The sequence below is a fragment of the Pseudonaja textilis genome, chromosome 1, assembly GCF_049901715.1.
Source record: "Pseudonaja textilis isolate UNSWEBS1 chromosome 1, rPseTex1.2, whole genome shotgun sequence".
NCBI classification, from domain to species: Eukaryota; Metazoa; Chordata; class Lepidosauria; order Squamata; family Elapidae; genus Pseudonaja; species Pseudonaja textilis.
The window spans coordinates 293,499,958-293,518,301 of NC_141990.1; the positions used below are offsets into that span (position 1 = coordinate 293,499,958).

Genomic DNA, 18,344 nt, shown 5'->3' on the forward strand with positions numbered 1-18,344 from the left:
AATGATATCTGAAAGCAGTCATAGTCTTCCAGGAGACTGTTCCAGAGAAAGTGGCTTAAAAATTACTGGTTGTCATTCTGATTCAAAAATTGAGAAGGAGGACAAGTGGTAGCTTATATTTGTCTCTGGTTCTTTTCATGCTATCTGTAGTTTATCAAATAGCAGAGCAAAAGGCCCTTATTTAAGGCCTTGGAGAGCAGTTGACATTTAAAATAGATAACACTGGACAAAATAGTCAGCAATCTGACTCATAGAAGTCAAAAACATGACAAATTTGAAGCCAGCACACTTCCATTAGTATTTCTTGTAATTACATCTATTTTCATTTAATTTCTTGTGTTTCAGGCAGAATTCATACTTACTCTGGAATAAGTAAAAGTGGTCCTGGTGATGAATAGTACAATCCTATGCATGCCTACTCAGAAGTAAGCCCCTTTGAATTCATCGGGACTTACTTGCAGGTAAGTGTGTGTGGGATTGTAGTATAAATATACTTGTGGCATTGAATATTCAAATTTGAAAATGGAGGTAGTTATTAAGAAATTGAAGTATGCAGCTGAGATGTCAATAATGTTGATTTCTGTATCATGTCTGACAGACACCAGAAGAAATAGAGAGACTGACAGTTGATGAAGAACTCAATGATATTGAAAGGGCTGTGTATCTCCTCAGGTATAGTTTAGATACTATTATTTTAGTACCTTTTATTTAAATGTTTCCTTCTCCATGTTCTTAGTGATTTTATTTCTTGAGTTCTGAGTTATAATAACACTGTAAAAGGAAGATTAAAATAAAGTGTGACTCCATTGGCAATATATTTTTTATACGAGAATGGTTGCGAGGGTATTTTTGGGCCTTATACTTTAACCTTGCTCCTGTTTGAAAGTTACAAAACTGAATGATGATACTGGTATCAGTCTTACTAATTCACTTTACATATATAGAACAGATTTTACTATGATTATGCAGTAACTCAGCTTTTTGTCTCCTTCAAAGGCTATATATATAGTAATGGAAACTTTTAAAGGATATGTTTTAAGGATGAGAAATATTTAAATCTGTATTGGCTCTTAATCATAGTTTAATTTTTATCTGTATTTCCTTATAAAATGCATACTTGCCTTTTGCATTTTAAAATGCACACTGAAGCACCATTTAATTGCCCTCAGCACTATTTGCCTAAAAGTCAGATTTGTGACTTTTTGCAGAGGTGCAGTGCTGAAGGATTTTGATATAGGCTGGCCTATACACTTTTACACAGTGTTAACTGGAAGAAGTACCAGCTGTAAGGTTTCTTTAAATTTGATCAGTTATATTTAGCACTTTTGAGAGCCAATGTTTACCTCATTCTTGGAAATGAAGCTTTTATTTTGCTAATATATCTTAAGCTACCACTTATTGCAACCTTTTATATATTTTATAACTGTCCTGTCTATTAAATACCTTCATCTTTCATTGGTTCTTTTAGATATATTATTGTAAGCAAAATGTTATTGTAGAATACTTGTTTGGATTCATCATCTCCTTTTTAAGATATGCTATTTGTTCAAATGTTGAATCATTACAAGGAATTTATTGAGGTGGGTAGAATGGCTTGAGGAACTTCAGCCCTTCATTATTATATGCTCTAAACCTAGACAGACAATCTAGCAACCTATTCTAGCAGCAAACCAATATTTTATTTAAAAGAAATTATAAAGTTCTTTCTGACCCTATAAAATCCATTTCCAGAATCTTCATTAAGCAGGCATAGGTTGGAACAATGTCTGCTTGCTTGGCAGAGTAATAGAGGCCATACTCATAGTCATTGGTGACTCATTTGATAACATCTACCTTTTTCTTAGTATGTGGTTGCTATAAAGATGCAAGGAAGGTTTGTGCTACTTTATTTCTCATAAGAATAAATTTGGTAGCTGGTAAGGATGGATAATATATTTTCACTGAATGCATGTAAAACTTAGATGCTTTTTAAAATTCAAGAATTTTATGACATGAGGTAATAATTACTGATATGGATAAGATATAACTAGGATTGATCTTTCTGGTTTTGTGTTTTCAGGGTTAGGGTTTTTTATTCATTGATTTTTTAAAAAAAATATAATTATAGTTACTCTTTGAACAGATTGCAGTCTTGAGTATAAATGAAAAGCAAGTTCATTCAGCCCTTGTTAAAATACATAAGATCAATATATTATTATCTTGAATATATTATATTATATTATATATCAATATATTATTATCTTGAAACAAATAGTAAAATCTAGTGTTGTGTAAAATGTCATCTAAAACTCTTGTGTTACCAATATGCAGGTACAAGCGTTTCTTTTTTTCGGTTTAGAAAACAAGTCTACTGTGCATTGCCTGTTTCTTGGAAGTGATCCTGGTCTCAGATTCTCCTTAGGTGTTTGTTACACATTCCTGGGCTTGGAGAGTACTTCTTGCAGACTAGATCATATAACTTCTGATGCAAAGTTGAAATTATTTGTTTAATTTATATGCTACCCATCTCACTCTGAAGAGTGACTTTGGGCAGCTTACAATTAAAATAATAAATATAAAAACATTAAAAACATTAACTTCAAAGATAATAATTTGAATGATGGCAAATGAAATATAGCTGTGTGTTTATTTTTAAAGCATATGAACATAATAGCATGACATCAGCTTAAGTTTCCTTATATGTTGTTCTTTCCATGTTAAACTCCAAATAACCTTCTGTTTGAGGTTCCACTTTCATACAGTCACAAAGTGAAGAGCAAGTAACATCAATACTTTTGTATTATGTTATCACATTTGTGGCCATATATGACCAGTAACTAGGATGTTGCTGGTTTGACTGGAGCCTATTCTTTGCTGTAATACCATCTCCTCTAGTTGTTTTAAAATTGTGTCTTATCCCTCCCATGTACATTTTATAATTCCTGCCATAAAGTTTTTGAGCAAATTAACCTCTGATCTTTTAATAGTGTGCACACATAATACTTGCTTTATTATAGATATTACAGCAATGAGGCCTACTTGATTATGTATATAAATGTAATGTATGTACATTCAAGGCTTGCTGCTGTTTCCAGTATAAATGTACTTCTGAACAGAATGTGAAGTGATCCAATGTAAAGAACTTGCTTTTGCATAGCAAAACTATGCAATACCTTAGGCAGCCTCATCTAAAAAATTGATCTCTAATTTTTTTAAATATTTAGTAATGAAATGTTTTGATGAGTTTTTAAAGTTTTCTTTCTGGACTGTTTTTATATTGAAAGTAATCTCGTTTACAATTTTTAAACTGCCCATAGTTAAATGGCATATACATTTAATAATTAATGTAATTTACATTAATTAAACAAACATTTAAAATTATTTGGTAATTCTGCCATGTGATTGCATGAGAATGTTCAGCCTGTGGTCTTTAATTTCCTTTTTATTATTCTGATCCTCCTGAATCCTCTGTAAACTCCCAATTAAATGAGTGATTACTACCTCCTGTTGATAGAAGTATTTTCAATAGTAGAAGGCCTTAAGTGGATTACTGTGGTTGCTATCACAAGATAGTAGATCCACTTACCGTATATACTCGAGTATAAGCCGAGTTTTTCAGCACATTTTTTGTGCTGAAAAAAAAAAAAAAACCCCTTGGCTTGAGTGAGATTCCCTTCTGAAAAAAAATTGGTGTGGAGCTCCGGAGCTGGGCAGCCGCTTCCCTGCTTCCTTTGCAACTTGTAAGCATGGGGGTAATCGGAAGTAGAAAAGTTATTGCATGAGGATATATTGTTTTTTCTTTTTTTAACTGTTTTTAGGGGGGGAAAAAGACCCACCGTCATGTGAGAATGCTCAGACACGAAATCTATCCACCCGAAAATAAGTGTGTGTGGGTGTGTGTGTGGGATTTTAACAGAGGGAAGACGTAGGGAGAAGGCAAAAGTGACGGAAGATCCTTCAGGAGAAACTGAGGGGGAGACTCACCCTTGGTCCAGATGAGCCCCCTTCCCCACCCCTAAGGAAGCAGAGGCAGCCAGCAAGGGCAGGCAAGCCCCGCTTCGCGAACTCTGTCAGTCCTCGCTCCCACCCACCCACCCACCCAAAGCCACGAAGTCCCCCAATCGCGCAGCCCAAAATCACCCTCCCCTCAGGGGGCAGCAACGACGCCCGGTGTTTCCTGAGACAAGAAGCTCTGCCGTGCAATGAAAGCGCCCTGGCTCTAGGCTCGTGGGCTCAGAAAACAACGCGAACCGAGGTGGCTTCGGCTCTGCTTGGCTTTGTTTCCTCAGCCCCAGCTGCTTTCAGTCCGCTCGGGAGGAGGTGGTGGCGGTGGCTCACATTGTTTTCTGAGCTCTAGGCTCTAGGCTCATGGCCTCAGAAAACAACGCAAGCCGCCACCACCACCTCCTCCTCCTCCCGAGCAGACTGAAAGCAGCTGGGGCTGAGGAAACGAAGCCAAGCGGAGCCGAAGCCACCTTGGCTCACATTGTTTTCTGAGTCCGCAAGCCTAGACCCAGGGCGCTTTCATTGCACGGCGGAGCTTCTTGTCTTGGGAAACGCTGGGCGTCTTTGCTGCCCCCTGAGGGAAGGGCGATTCTGGGCTGCGCAATTGGGGGACTTCGTGGCTTTGGGTGGGTGGGTGGATGGGAGCGAGGATGTTGACTTTAAGCGCTGCCGACCGAGTGTTTCACAAATACCAGTGGGACCTCCGTCCACCACCACCCCTCCCTCTTTTGCCTCCTTCCTTCTGATCAATCAGGTTTTCCCAGTATTTGCTTACAGCTGCGTTTTCTCTTCTGCCGTGCTAGGCGTTGAACGCGGGGATTTCTGATTCCCCTTACACGTACGTGGATATGCTGCCGGGCATTTTCTTCCAAACGCCCCACGGGCAGAGAACACTGACTTTCATGATAGTGAGATCGTTTCCCAAATTAATTGATTCACTAACCCAAAAGAAGATGATGATGCTGACAGCGGGAGGCAGGAGTCACTCTCTCCCTTGCAAGCCCCCAGTGCCTGGGGCTGGCGAAAAAAGCAAGAGCCGTTCTTATGATCTCTCTCTCCCTCTCTCTGTAATACAGTCAAGCCCTTTCCAGCACGCGCGATCCACCCCCGTCGCTTTGCACCTTGCAAAAACCCCGGGATTTTGCATTTGCAAGGTGCAAAGCAGCGGCGGCAGATCGCGTGTGCTGGAAAGGGCTTGACTGTATTACGGAGAGAGAGAGAGAGAGAGAGAGAGATCATAAGAACGGCTCTTGCTTTTTTCTTGGAAGGGAGAGAGTGACTCCTGCCTCCCACTGTCATCATCATCATCTTCTTTTGGATTAGTGAATAAATTAAACTTTCACGATAGTAAGATCGTTTCCCAAATTTCCCTTAAATCAGGGAAGAAATCAGAAACAAACCTTTAGACTGAGAATAAGCCTGTTCCTATGATTTCATTTTTGTTCACTGCAGTGTGAAAAGTGTGAAAAAAACACACTTCTTTTTCTTCATCTTCTTGTTCCCTATTTACTGGTCTTTTTCAAAGAGGAAATTGTGAACATCAAACTTATTCTCAACTGTCCTAGTGAAAGTTTTTATTGGTATCTATTTTTATTTTTGAAATTTACCAGTAGCTGCTGCATTTCCCACCCTAGGCTTATACTCGAGTCAATAAGTTTTCCCAGTTTTTTGTGGTAAAATTAGGTGCCTTGGCTTATATTCGGGTCAATTTATACTCGAGTATATACGATATATTAGAAATAATTTTTATTCATATTAAATAACATATAGTAATTAGATTAAAATACCCTATTTTTTTAAAGAAATATCACTTTAACTAGTGAGTATTATCCTTGATGGAGTAGAGAAATTAGAGAAACTGCACAAAATATATCCTGTTATTAGTTGTAGATTTCAAGTGTTAAAAGTACAAAGAATTCAATTAAAATGTCACAAATATTAATCATACTAACAAGGGATCATTCCCAGTTTTCAGAGCAATGGTGAAATAGATATATAGTTAAACCAAAAAAAGGCAAAGATGCTTTGGGTCCCGTCCCCCCCCCCCATTATGCCATTGCTTTCACCCAAGCTGGGTTTTTTGTTTGCTTGCTCTTTTGGTTTTGTTTGTTTTTACTTTTTAGTCAAGCCAGCATTCCTGGAGTTTCCATCCAAATACTAATTATAGCAAACCTTAGTTACCTTTTGTTATCAGCCAAGACTGCTCAAATGTTGCCACCTGCTGAATATAAATATAGTATTGTAAATCTGCTTCTGAGAAGAGATTAGGAACAAATCAAATGAGTTTCTTGGAGAGCGTTCCATAAATTCTGGACCCCTGTAAAAATACCTTTGCTTTTGTTAAATTATACTTTACTTAGTGAAGGATTGGACATAAATGCCAATATGCAATGATAGGATCTTGAGTTTGTGACTATGTAATGTTATGGATTTTTTTATAAGAGTGACTTAAAGTATTGTAAGGAGAATAAAAAATACTGAAAATCAAAATGTAGTTTCCTTTTACTTCATTGTTGTGTTATGTTATCAAAGTCTACCTTTCTAAGCAAGCCAGCAAAAGAAGTCAGAAGTTTTGCTTTTAATAATTGAAAACTTTCTTTTAAGCTGCAGTATGTAATTTAGGGAGCCAATAAAATCTGCAGAAGTGAAATCTACATTTCTTTGCTAATTGTACTGAAAAAAGGGGATACCACACGAACCTGAAATTTTATGGGTTTCTTTTCCTAATCATATGCTAGGGTTAATTGAATTAGTTGAGATCTAATAAGATCGCTGCACACTAGAACAACTAGACACAAGGACAGTTTTTCCCCAAACACCATCACTCTGCTAAACAAATAATTCCCTCAACACTGTCCAACTATTTACAAAGTCTGCATTACTATTACTATTAATCTTCTCATCATTCCTTATCACCCATTCCCTCCCATTTCTGACTGTATGACTGTAACTTTGTCATTTTATATTGACTGTTTCCTAGTATAATTTGATTGCTTATTGTACCCTATGACTATCATTAAGTGTTGTACCTTATGATTCTTCACTCTTGATGAATGTATTCTTTTCTTTTATGTACACTGAGAGCATTTGCACTAAGACAAATTCCTTGTGTGTCCAATCACACTTGGGCAATAAACAATTCTATCTATCTATCTATCTATCTATCTATCTATCTATCTATCTATCTATCATCTATCTATCTATCTATCTATGATTTGAGATAGGTAGAACACGGTAGTCAGTTTGAATTTAAGATTTGAAAGGAATAATATTTGATTTGAACTGATTTGATACATAGACAACTGAGTTGAATTTTTTTTTTAAATATTTGATTGTAGGATATACAGTAGTGGGAATTCATTATACCACTCCATTTTTGGCAGAATGAGATGAAAAACCTCTTAGTGGATATTACCCTGCAAATCATAATCCAGATAACCTCACATGTTCCATTGCAATAGTTTTTTGGAAGATTTCCCCCTCTGCAAATCATTTAAGGCAAAGATAGCATAAAAGAAGAAAAGGAAGCATAGTACTGTGTCTCTGAACTATGTAACAGAACCTTACATTATGGTGAACCAATGCTCAAAGTGACCTACTCCAACTAAAAAAATGAAAATGTTTTTATGTTTTTTTCAAATATGAAACTAGTATTTGAATATCATAAACTCTTATCATCCTCAACCGCTTGCATTTTAGAATTAACAAGTTGTAGGCATAGCTTCCCTGCATAGTTATTCTCTCTTTTTGAATTATTTGTTATAAACTGTTCGTATGCCTTATCTCTGTTGCCTATATTTTGTAATATATGCAAAGTCTAACAGTATCAAATCCACATGCAAAATGAGTAGATGAAGGAAATCCTTCAGTACATAAGGCACAGTATAGAAGAATGTTGTTTGATTGGACTAGCAAAGCACCATGGAGTAAATAATCTAATCAAAATCAGTGAACCACTTCATCTGCATAACAGTAAGTTATATATGCACTGAGAAGTATGATGTAGGTTGAATCTGCTGCTCTGGATCACACGACAAGCAAGAAATGGGAAAGGGGCTTTAAGCTGGAGCAATCAGCATGCTGAACTGCCTCTTTTCATAGGGATGCACTAGAGAAATTTGTCAGGATTTTTTCCGCTGCAGTCTCCCAGCCTGATTTGGCCCCTTGTCAAAATCGAGCTTTCTCCCAGAAACTAATAAGAAATTGTGCCTACACTCCCATATGGATATGAGAATCCTATCCTAAAGAATGCAATACTTTCAAGTTCCTAATAGCTGATTGTTTATGTCTATTTTTAGTTGGTATTGCTTGTTTTATTTTGTTTTATGTTTTTATTTACTGTTTTACACTGCATAGAAGCATGTATTTGAGTTGGGCAGCCTTATGCTGTAAATACTATAAATAATTGAATAAATAGATGTATGGATAGATACATGTCTCTCTGCCTGTAGCTTTGGTTATCTCATGTTTCCTTTGTGTATTTGAATGCAGGTGTCTGTCCCGTAGGGATTCTTTAGTGGGAATGTTCTTTAGAATTCTCAACCAGATATGACCAATTTTTAAACTCCAGTCTTTTGTCCCTATCTCCCTTATACCAAATTTGATTCAATTCATTTCTTCTTTTCAGAAGGTGACCATCTGATGAGCAAATAGAGACCTTAATCTCTTTAAAGAGTAATATAGACTTTATTTATATTCTTCTTTGGGTATTATACATTTTTATTAAAGACATTGGAGAAAGAAACTAATTTATTGTTCCTTTATTCTAGGAAAAAATTGTTTGATGTGTCACACAAAATAACTAAAAGGAATCTAAAGTAAATATCTATTCATACTTCTTTTTCAGTATCTTGCCATAAATTGTAGATTTAGTAATCAGAGGAATTTAAGCAGTATAACCATTTTTATCTTTTGCCATTTAACTGTAATATATCATGTCTCTTATAGACATTTCCCATTTACTTTGAAGGGAAAAGGTTGAGAGGGGGAAGGAGGACTTGTGACAACAGTTTATAAAATTTTAGTAGGTAGAGAAAACAACACAAAACATTTCAGCTGACAAACACTGAGTAAGGTTAGTGAAAAATACTTTTATCATAAGCAGCGCATACAATATAACATGAACATTGGGGGTGTTCGTATTTCATATTTTTAAATATAAATAGGAGATGGACTGTCTGTGATGCTTATCCTTGTGATGCTTATCCTTGGCACCAGCTATATATCTGCTTTGTAAAAATACTTCAGGAGGAAATGTGGGATAAGAATATGACAGGTATGATGCGTAATTTTATGTGGTACATGGCTAAGAAAGTCCTGTTAAAAATATATCATCGGAATTCAATGTAATTGTCCCCTTTTTAAGTTAAATAAATATCATTGGTGAAACAAACCCCTTTGCTGCAACCCCTCATTTCCCAAAGTTAATTTTGTAGTGCGGGGCATAAGAAAGCAATAGAGGAAGAAGAAATCTGTTCCTGCAACGTTGTGCATTGCTTTTAATTTGAGACTATATGTCATTTTTTACGTTTTTGTGATTTTTTTGCTTCTTACCTCATTTTAATTTACTAATTGCCAGTCAGTTCTTTGCTGCCACAAGATCATGTGCTTAGTAATGTAATAGTAATAGTAATGGGATATTCTTTTTTAAAAGTAATTATGAAAGATTACAATTTCAATAGTAAAAACCAATACAAACTAAAAAAAACAGAAAAAAGGAGTAAAAGTGAAAAAGTAGAAAAGACAAAAAATAGAAAGAAAAAAGAAAAATAATACTGTAAAGAATGTGTGTGTGTGTGTGTGTGTGTGTGTGTGTGTGTATGAAAGACTCTTAACCATCACAAATATAAAAAATTGTATAGCAACTTTTCATCTCCTCTTAAATTACAAATGATACTTTCTCCCATATCTTTTCTCTTATCTATGAACAAATAAAGTATTATTATTGTAGTCCTGGTGTCAGCAAAACTCCATTAAGGGCTGCCAGGAATAACCCTAACCTTATTGTAACCTTGATCAAATAAACCAACTTTATATTTCTTCCTTTTAGTTCTAACAATCTTAATCTTTAGTCCATTCAAATAACGTTATAGAACTTGATTTTTTTCATTTCTTCTTTATTATAAAAAAGCTTCAACAATTCTCTTTTGTAATACAATATAAAAAATTATTCCTCACTCTCTTATTGTTTGTATGTCCCTTTAATTATTAATCAGTCTCATCGTGGTGAGCAACTGTCTGGAACACTACAATAATGGATGATCTATGGTCTTTTACTTTATCTGGAGAGGTTTGAAGAGCTAGTCTAGTTTCTGGCACTTCATTCTTCACCATGGTCATAAGTTCTGCTTTTTGCAGAGCTAATCTTCAGTTTGCGGTTTCTTCTTCTGGAAGTCACATTCAGTAATGAGAACTTCTGAGGAAATGAGGAGATAAAGGAGGTCAGGAGGGAAGCCCAACTGCTGTAAATGGTTGTAAATATGATATGCTATTAGGATTTGGCTGCAACAAGCAAAGAAAAATAAAACAGAGAAATGTTCCACAAATGAGAATAATTGTCATATGGGAAAAATAATATGTAGACAGAGATAATATATGGACATTTTCTCTTAAAAAGTAGTCATTTGAACTCCTAAATTAAATATCTTGAACATGAAACTGTTTATTAAAACTATTTGGCATTATCTGGGACCCTAGTAAGCAAAACTTATAGAAGCAAACACTTTTACAGCAGTTTGTCAATGTCAGTATGCAAGTTTCTTTCACTCATATTCCAAAGATGTAATAAATTCAGAAGAACCTTACACTTTTACCTAATTGTATTTGATCATTAGGGGGAAAATGCAGTATAGCAGTATAAGGAAAGTGATTTTGTTCACTTTAATTTTTAGTGTTCAACTGAAGATTAATTATTGCTTCAGAACAAATATACTCGAACCAGGAAAGAAGGAGGAGAACTAAAGTCCTCATTTCTGGGATGTATATACATTGAAAGTATTACTTAAATTGCCATGCTGACATGAAGACAATATAATTGGTTTTAGGGGGGAAAAGGCAGGGAAATGCTGCTGATGTTTATAAGCTTTTGAATAGAGCTTTGCACTGATATCAAGCAAAGGATGAATACAGAATTTTTGTATAGTTGCAAACAATTTTAATATATTATTGGGGTGCATAATTAAAGAATTCTGTGAAATACAGTATGTTTATTCTAGTTGAATTGTGTGTTAAAAATATGTGTGGATGTACCCAACAAAAGGAGAATTAGTTTTCTCTCACATAATAACTGAAAATGAAACTTACCCTTTAAAAATGCTAATAGTATCACTACCAAGGATACGTTTAAACAAGCCTAGGGATGGAAATACTTATTTTAAAGGATATTGGATGTAGAAGTAGTGTTACAGAATCAAAATGAGTAGAAGGCTGCTCCTCTTATTTACTTCTAATTTCTATTTTAATACAGAATAGTGAGGATATTTTAGTGACACAGTTCTTGTTTAATATTCATGACAAATTGAGAAAACAAAATACTGAATGTTGCATCTATTAATACTATTTAATTTTATTTTTACAGTTTTTTTTCATAATTCATTGAAAGCTTTACATTTAGAATGATGAGAAAATTCCTTTAAAAGTGACATAATGTCAATAAAAATACAATCCATAACTCATTGACCTGGAACTATGCCACATGGAATTAATTGCATGGCTTTTTAAATATAATATATCTTTATTATGGCCTCCAGATCACATGAAATTTAGTCAAATTATTGTCCGTAAGAAAAGCAGTCAATTTTGCCATTTTGGCTGGCTTCATTAATTTCAAAATCCATTTTTCCATTATATTCTTCCTTCTTTGGGTGTATAATAACCTTGCTGCCCTTGCCATATATAAAACAAAGTCTCATGTTTTTTTTTCCATCTGTATATCTGCCTTCTCTGAAAGAAAACATTGAGATTTCAATATTACATCCATTTTCAAAATGCTCTGAAGAAACAAAAATATTTAATTCAAAAATTTCTTAGCGTTCTTAATGTGCACTAAAGATGATTAAAAAAAACCTTCAGATTGATTACATTTCCAACCTTTATATGCAGTTCCTTTACATATTTTTGACAATTTATCTGGAGTTAGATACCATTGATAATAGAGTTAATTTTGATAAATACATAAAATATTGTTCTGTAAACATGAACATTATAATTTAATAAAAGATATAGTTAGTCCTCGAGTTATGACCATTATTTTAATGAATATTTAAATTTAAGTCAAGTATGATCCTCAAAGTTCTGGCCATTGCAGAATCCACGTTCACATTAACAAAATTAGAGAGTTTAGCAAGCAGCTCTTATGTAGGACAGTTGAAATGTCCTGCAGTTATATGATTGCCATTTGTAAGTGTCCCACAAGCAAAGTCAGTGGGGAAACCAGTAGGGGAGACTGCAAGTTGCTTTAGTAAGTGTCTCCCACCTGACAGCATTTCTTGCTCACACTATACCCTCCTTCCCTCCTTTGCTTACACCCTCATACTCTTTTTCCTTAGTCCCGCATGCACACATGTACACCACAATCTCTTTGCTGGTCTCTGCACTCACATACATGCACAGACCTTCTCTCCTGCATTTTTAGGCACGTACTCATTACACATCCTCTTTCTCTGGCCTTCCACCACTCACAAATATGAACACCTCCCATGGCCTCTTTAAGTGGCCTTCATACACTTGCATACGTGCACACACACACACTGCATGCTCCTTTCTCCATCCTGTTTGTGCTCTCACACACCTTCTGTTCTCTTTCCCTTCCCAAGGTAGGGATGAATGGCAGCACACCTCTCCCAATTTGTGTGCATTGTGTGCTGTACTTCCCAAGGCTTCCCCACCTCCCTGCAGCAGCCCCGCACACTTTACCAGGGATTCCCTTCTCTTCCAACTTAACAACCCACGTATCTGAGATTACAAAACAACCAGGGCTGCTTGGCTTGCTGTCTCGAAGAAGTATGGACATGTGGTGTGCTTACAACCACATTACTTGGCTATGGAAATTTCAGTGCCAGTTACAGATGTAACTCAAGGACTTAATCCAACGAGCAGTTAAGGGCAAGTTAAGGACAAGTTATACCTATCAACCTGATCTTCCTTTTAAAAACCTCAGATATCTTATAGCTATTACAGCTATTTGGTGTACTACAGTTCTCTTAAAATATAAATCCAGTGGGTTATAATAATGTATTTTCTTCATAAATCTATATCAGTGGCATGATTTAAATTTTTTTTTTCAAGGATTTAAGATTTTTTCTTCTGCCACTTTGTTCATCTGAAAAGCAACTTATTTGTGTCCTCTGTTGAAGCATTTTTTAAAAGTTAAATATTAATTAGTTTTTACAAAGAAAGCCAAGTTGCTTTTAATAGCATCCATCAGGGTATCTATCTATACTGATTATAGAGATTAGGAGTGGGAGGCATAATGTTGTGCTGATCCTCCTGTTTTCTCCATGGCCATTTCATTCAGTACGGACAAGAGGGAGAGGTCGTGCCTGAAGTCTCTGGTTTCCAGGGTGGGTCATAGGCTTTGACACTGTTAATACATTTATGAATCTACTGTTCAACCATTAACATGGTCATGTATCATAACTGTGCAGATGACACTAAATTGTATATCTTGATCCCAGGTCAACCAAATGATGTTGTCAAGATCTTATTCCCATATTGAGAGACTCTCGGGATTGGGATCCCATTGGTTCTGGCAGAAGAGGCATACCATGGGTCCTATCTGCAAAGAGTTTCATCTGAGGGGACCTAGGAGACAGGCCTTTTCTGCCTTTGCACCTATCTCCTGGAACATCATGCCTCAATGTCCCAATCCTTATGGCCTTCCAGAAAGCCCTCAGATATGTTTTTTTTCTGCAAGCCTGGGGAATCCCCTATTAATTAGGGATACTGTATATTGGCTGCATAATTTATAATAACTTCCATCTCATGGTCTTATTTTATTCATGTTTATTATTTTTAGTTGTTTTTGTACAATGTTTTAATTGTTGGTTTTATTGTATGCCACTCTGAGTATGACATGAGTGGCCATATAAATTAGACCCATAAATAAACATTTGGAGTGCACAATTTGGGTCTTACAAATTGATTACAGCACTCCCATGAAGAGCAGGTGGCAATTGTGGACAGGAAGGCATTGCACATATCTACTTGGTGCATCATTTCTGAAATGTGAGTCCCTTATTACTGTCACAGTAGTCACCCTGAAAACAGATATTGTAATGTAGCACATGTGAAGCTGCATTTGAAGACAAACTAGAAGACAACTTACAAGGTACAGTTGATCAGAATGCAGCAGAATAAACAATTATGGGTATGACTTGGTACAACCACATTAACATTTCTTCAATATAAGCTGTATTAGTTGCCAGTGAGCTTTCAAGTCCAGTTTGCCATCTACAAAGCCAATCATGCTGTAAGGTCTGATTATCTGAGACAGTTTTTATCCCATTGTTTCTGCCCAGCCCTTAAAATTGATAGGGCTCACTTCTCACCCCTTTTCACAAGCAAGACCATCTGACAAGGCTTAGGAAATGGGCAATATCTGTTGTAGCACTTTCTCCTTCACACCAAAAATTTGAACAGCTCCAAGACTTTGAAAACCAAAACTTATGTTGAGTCAGTTGGAGTGTTAGTTTCCCCATTATAATGTTTTCTCTCTTTTCTGGTTTAATGTGGTGTATCCAAGCTACGCAGAACTGCTGTTGGGTTGGATGACTTTAAAAATCTTGTAAATAAATAAATACTGGTGAGTGTGTAGACCTCTATGAGAGTTGGGACCTCAATAATAAAGCCTAAGTACATAACAAATACATAAAGGCTTTTCTTCTGATATTCATGGTAAACAAGCAAAAAATCAACAAGCTGTTGATACGATTTGACTTGAAAGTAGGCTTCTATAAAAGTCAGAAATAGGGAAGGAAAGTATGATCTTTTGTACCATATATTCACAGGGTTTTTTTTAATATAAAATGTTTTTGCTATATCTGAGCATAAGAGAAAAAACCTGTGTGTTACTTTTCTCGCTTTCAGAGATGTTGCAGTTCAAAGCTTTTAACATGTCAACTTGCTGTTAGGAAAGTAATCCTCTGTTGCTCCAGTTTTTTTTATAAAGAGTGTAAACTAATTCACAAATTTTGCTAAGCTACTATATGGTTTGTCTGTAGCTTTGTTGTGTTGAACCAAGTCAGTTTAAAGTAGTGTTTAAATAAATCATGACTTAGCTTGTGTGAGCCAGGGATTTACTTACAATTGCGACATTTTCTTTAGTATTTGTTTTGTTACAAAACAAGAACTGATGCTTAATCTTGGTTAACATCGGTATGAAAAAGAGATTACTATTAATCATTTGATTGGGTAACATCTTAAATATAGGATTTATTTGTCTGAGTTATTCTATTCTTGGGGGCAATTCTTCATTAAGAAAACAAAAGATTAAAAATATCGAGTTAGCAAACTGATCCTGGTCAACAAGATTACCATGATACATAGTTACAATAGCTGGTAGCCAAATCTATTTTTTAAAATCATTACAACATTGAGTGATACTAATTATCTAATGATAAATCATTAAAATGCAAAGATTCTTTACTTTAAAGAGAACCACAGTAGGATTTGAATTACCCGTGTTATTCAAATACAGACTTTGTAGAAGGGAAAGTCTAACCAGAGAGCTTAAAAAAATAGCTGCAGCTAGAACTTGGTATATAGAGTGTGTTTGTTTTTATTCCAGTGAAACAGACTGACAAGTAAACAGTGTGAGATCTTTTCAGTGAAAAGTCTTTTGGCTTTCAAACTGATTTTCTGATTCAGGTATGCAGAATTGCCAGAAGGGTCATGGATTTCTTTTTAAAGTTCCTTTTGAGTATTTAAAAATCACCTTTGGCACATGTTTTTTTAAGCTGTGTTATTTGTTTTAAACTGCTGAAGTTTAGATGAAAACAAGAGACAGTAGCCTGAACGATTAATACTCAAACTTTTTATTTGTCTCTGGAAGATGCTATGTGTGATAGACAAGTTGGCTTGCTGAGGGAAAGGCATTTTACAGCAAATATCCTTCTAAAGAAAAATAAATAGAAATTATTTTCTTCAGTGACTAGCTTAAATCAAGTAAAACATACAGACATAGCAAATTATGTTATTGTTCCTTGACTTTATAGGGTTAATTTGCTATAATATATTAATATATAGACTGTGTTATTGTCTTATAAAAACAAGTAGGTTCATACTTCAACAATTTCTAGTTAGAAGGGGAGGAAAAATGGGGGGGGGGGAATAACAGGAGGAATATGGCTAAATATACAAAACTGCAATTCTAAATAACCTTTAAATACAGGACCAGTTCCTGAGATGGATTGGCTGGTAGAATTTGAACGGATGAGTCAGTGAAAGCCTTGAAAAAAAAATTAAAACTGGGATTTGAAAGAAGAAAGACAGCACTATAATATTTATACTTTTTTTTGTATCTCACCTGTATTAATTTTTACAAATAACTAGAGGTGGCAAACATATCCAGCACACCTTCCTCTCCCCAGAATAACAACCTTGTGAGGTGAATTGGACTGGCCCAAGGTCGTCATGGCTCAGATGGCACTTAAACTCACAGTCTTCTGTTTTCTACTGTGGTGCCTTAACCACTAGACCAAACTGGCTCTCTTTATGTAACTGTTTATGATATAATTAATTAAATGCATTATACTGAGTGGATTTTTATTTTTATTGGATGAAAATTTCAGTTGTAACTTTAGGTATCCATAATATGAAGGGCAATTCCCTGAGTCATTTCTGCACAATTATTTTCGCTGCTGCTAGCCAATAATTTTTTGTGATGAATTTCCTAAGTACATGCTGGTAAACCAAGCTAGATTCTGTCCTTTTAAAAGATAATAGAAAAACCTCCAGATAACCTGGATTTCAAGGAAGACAGGGCCTTTCTTCAAATGGAAAATCATATATTATTTTATTAATTGCATTTTTAGTCTGCCTTTTCTCTATGACATCAAACTTTAATTAGAGGCTTTCCTAATTTTATTTCCTACAACAACAAAGTAGTTGTAGTTGTAAAGTCGTTTGAGCTACAAGAATGATTGATCCAGAGTCATCCATTGAGCTCTATGGTTGAATGGGATCTGTTTTCCTCAGCACATTGGATACATGGTTCTTCTGGATTTAAACTGCAGAAAGAAATACTTAGAATTAGAGGGGAAATGTTAGAAAATTAGAATAACAGTAAAAATTAAGCAGTTTCCAAGTAAAAGTTAAGAAGAGAATATTAAGAAAAGTAACAGTTGCACCAGAGAGCTGTTGGGCTTCTTTTCACTGGATGTATTGAAGAAGATATTAGACAACTAGCTCTTGGTGCATTAAATTGCATTCCTGTACTGAGCAGTTGGACTGAGTCAGTGGTCTAAGTTACCTCTTAAGAGTGAATTTAATTTTGTTTGAACTTCAGGTTGTCCTTAAAATTGAACCAAGTCTTTGATTTTCAAACTCTTTCTGAAATTGTTGTATCAGTAGAATACACAGGTAAAGAGTGAACTCTCATAGTTTACCAGGGCAATATGATTATATTTTTAATAATACTTTGCTATGCTGATTTTGGTTGGATGTTAATTGACCTGTGGACCTTGTGCCTGTTGATTCAGTTGTGCTTGCTGTAGTGCTTTCAGAGTGCATTTAAAATGGAAGTTTAATTAGTGAAGGGTTTCTTTGCTTTTTGGATGAGGTGTATAGGTGTACAGATTCTATTTATTTCTCTTCTATCTTGTAGATGTTTGACTTCTGCATACATTTAAAAATCTGAAATACCTAGCTGTGTTCGTTTTGGTTGTACTTAGCACAGTGGTTGTACTTGGATATTGGCTCTGTGTTTCATTGTTCAGCTGTGAATGCTGATATTGTTGGCAGAGCCTGTCAAAATAGTAACAGTGGGAGTGGATGGTGTTGATTTCTTTTGTTTTGTTTTTGTAATGTTAAGGTTATTCATGAAGTTAATCACAATCAGTTTCTTCTCCACTGAGTCAATGGGAGAATCCAGGTTGGGTAGCCTCTAGCCTTGTTGCTCTTCAGACTGAGTTGAACTCTGAGGACACGCCTCCCTGGTAACAGTCCCCAGTTTTTTAACTCAGCTCACTCAGATGTCCCTTAAGGGCTCTGAAGAATTTGAGTCTTAGAAAGAATAATCAAGTCATACAGGATAAAAATGCAGAGGTGCCTGTTTCAGGAATTTCTTTCAATTTTTGTTTAAAGAGTTGTTAACGTGTGCTGTTTATACCTCCATGGACTCCAAAACATTTTTGGGGATGTTG

The 18,344-nt window shown here is 35.4% G+C and overlaps 1 protein-coding gene across 3 annotated transcripts in view; it reads left to right on the forward strand.

The window, feature by feature from the left end:
• The window catches only part of PPP4R4 (protein phosphatase 4 regulatory subunit 4), a 71,078-nt gene that overhangs the window by 988 nt on the left and 51,746 nt on the right, over positions 1-18,344 (forward strand). For 2 of the 3 annotated variants that reach the window (XM_087922135.1, XM_087922134.1), the window contains exon 2: positions 599-672. In XM_087922135.1, coding sequence (XP_087778261.1) covers positions 599-672 — 74 coding nt within the window. Of the gene's footprint in view, positions 1-345; positions 462-598; positions 673-18,344 lie in introns of all 3 variants that reach the window. The other variant, XM_087922136.1, reaches the window with a different exon arrangement.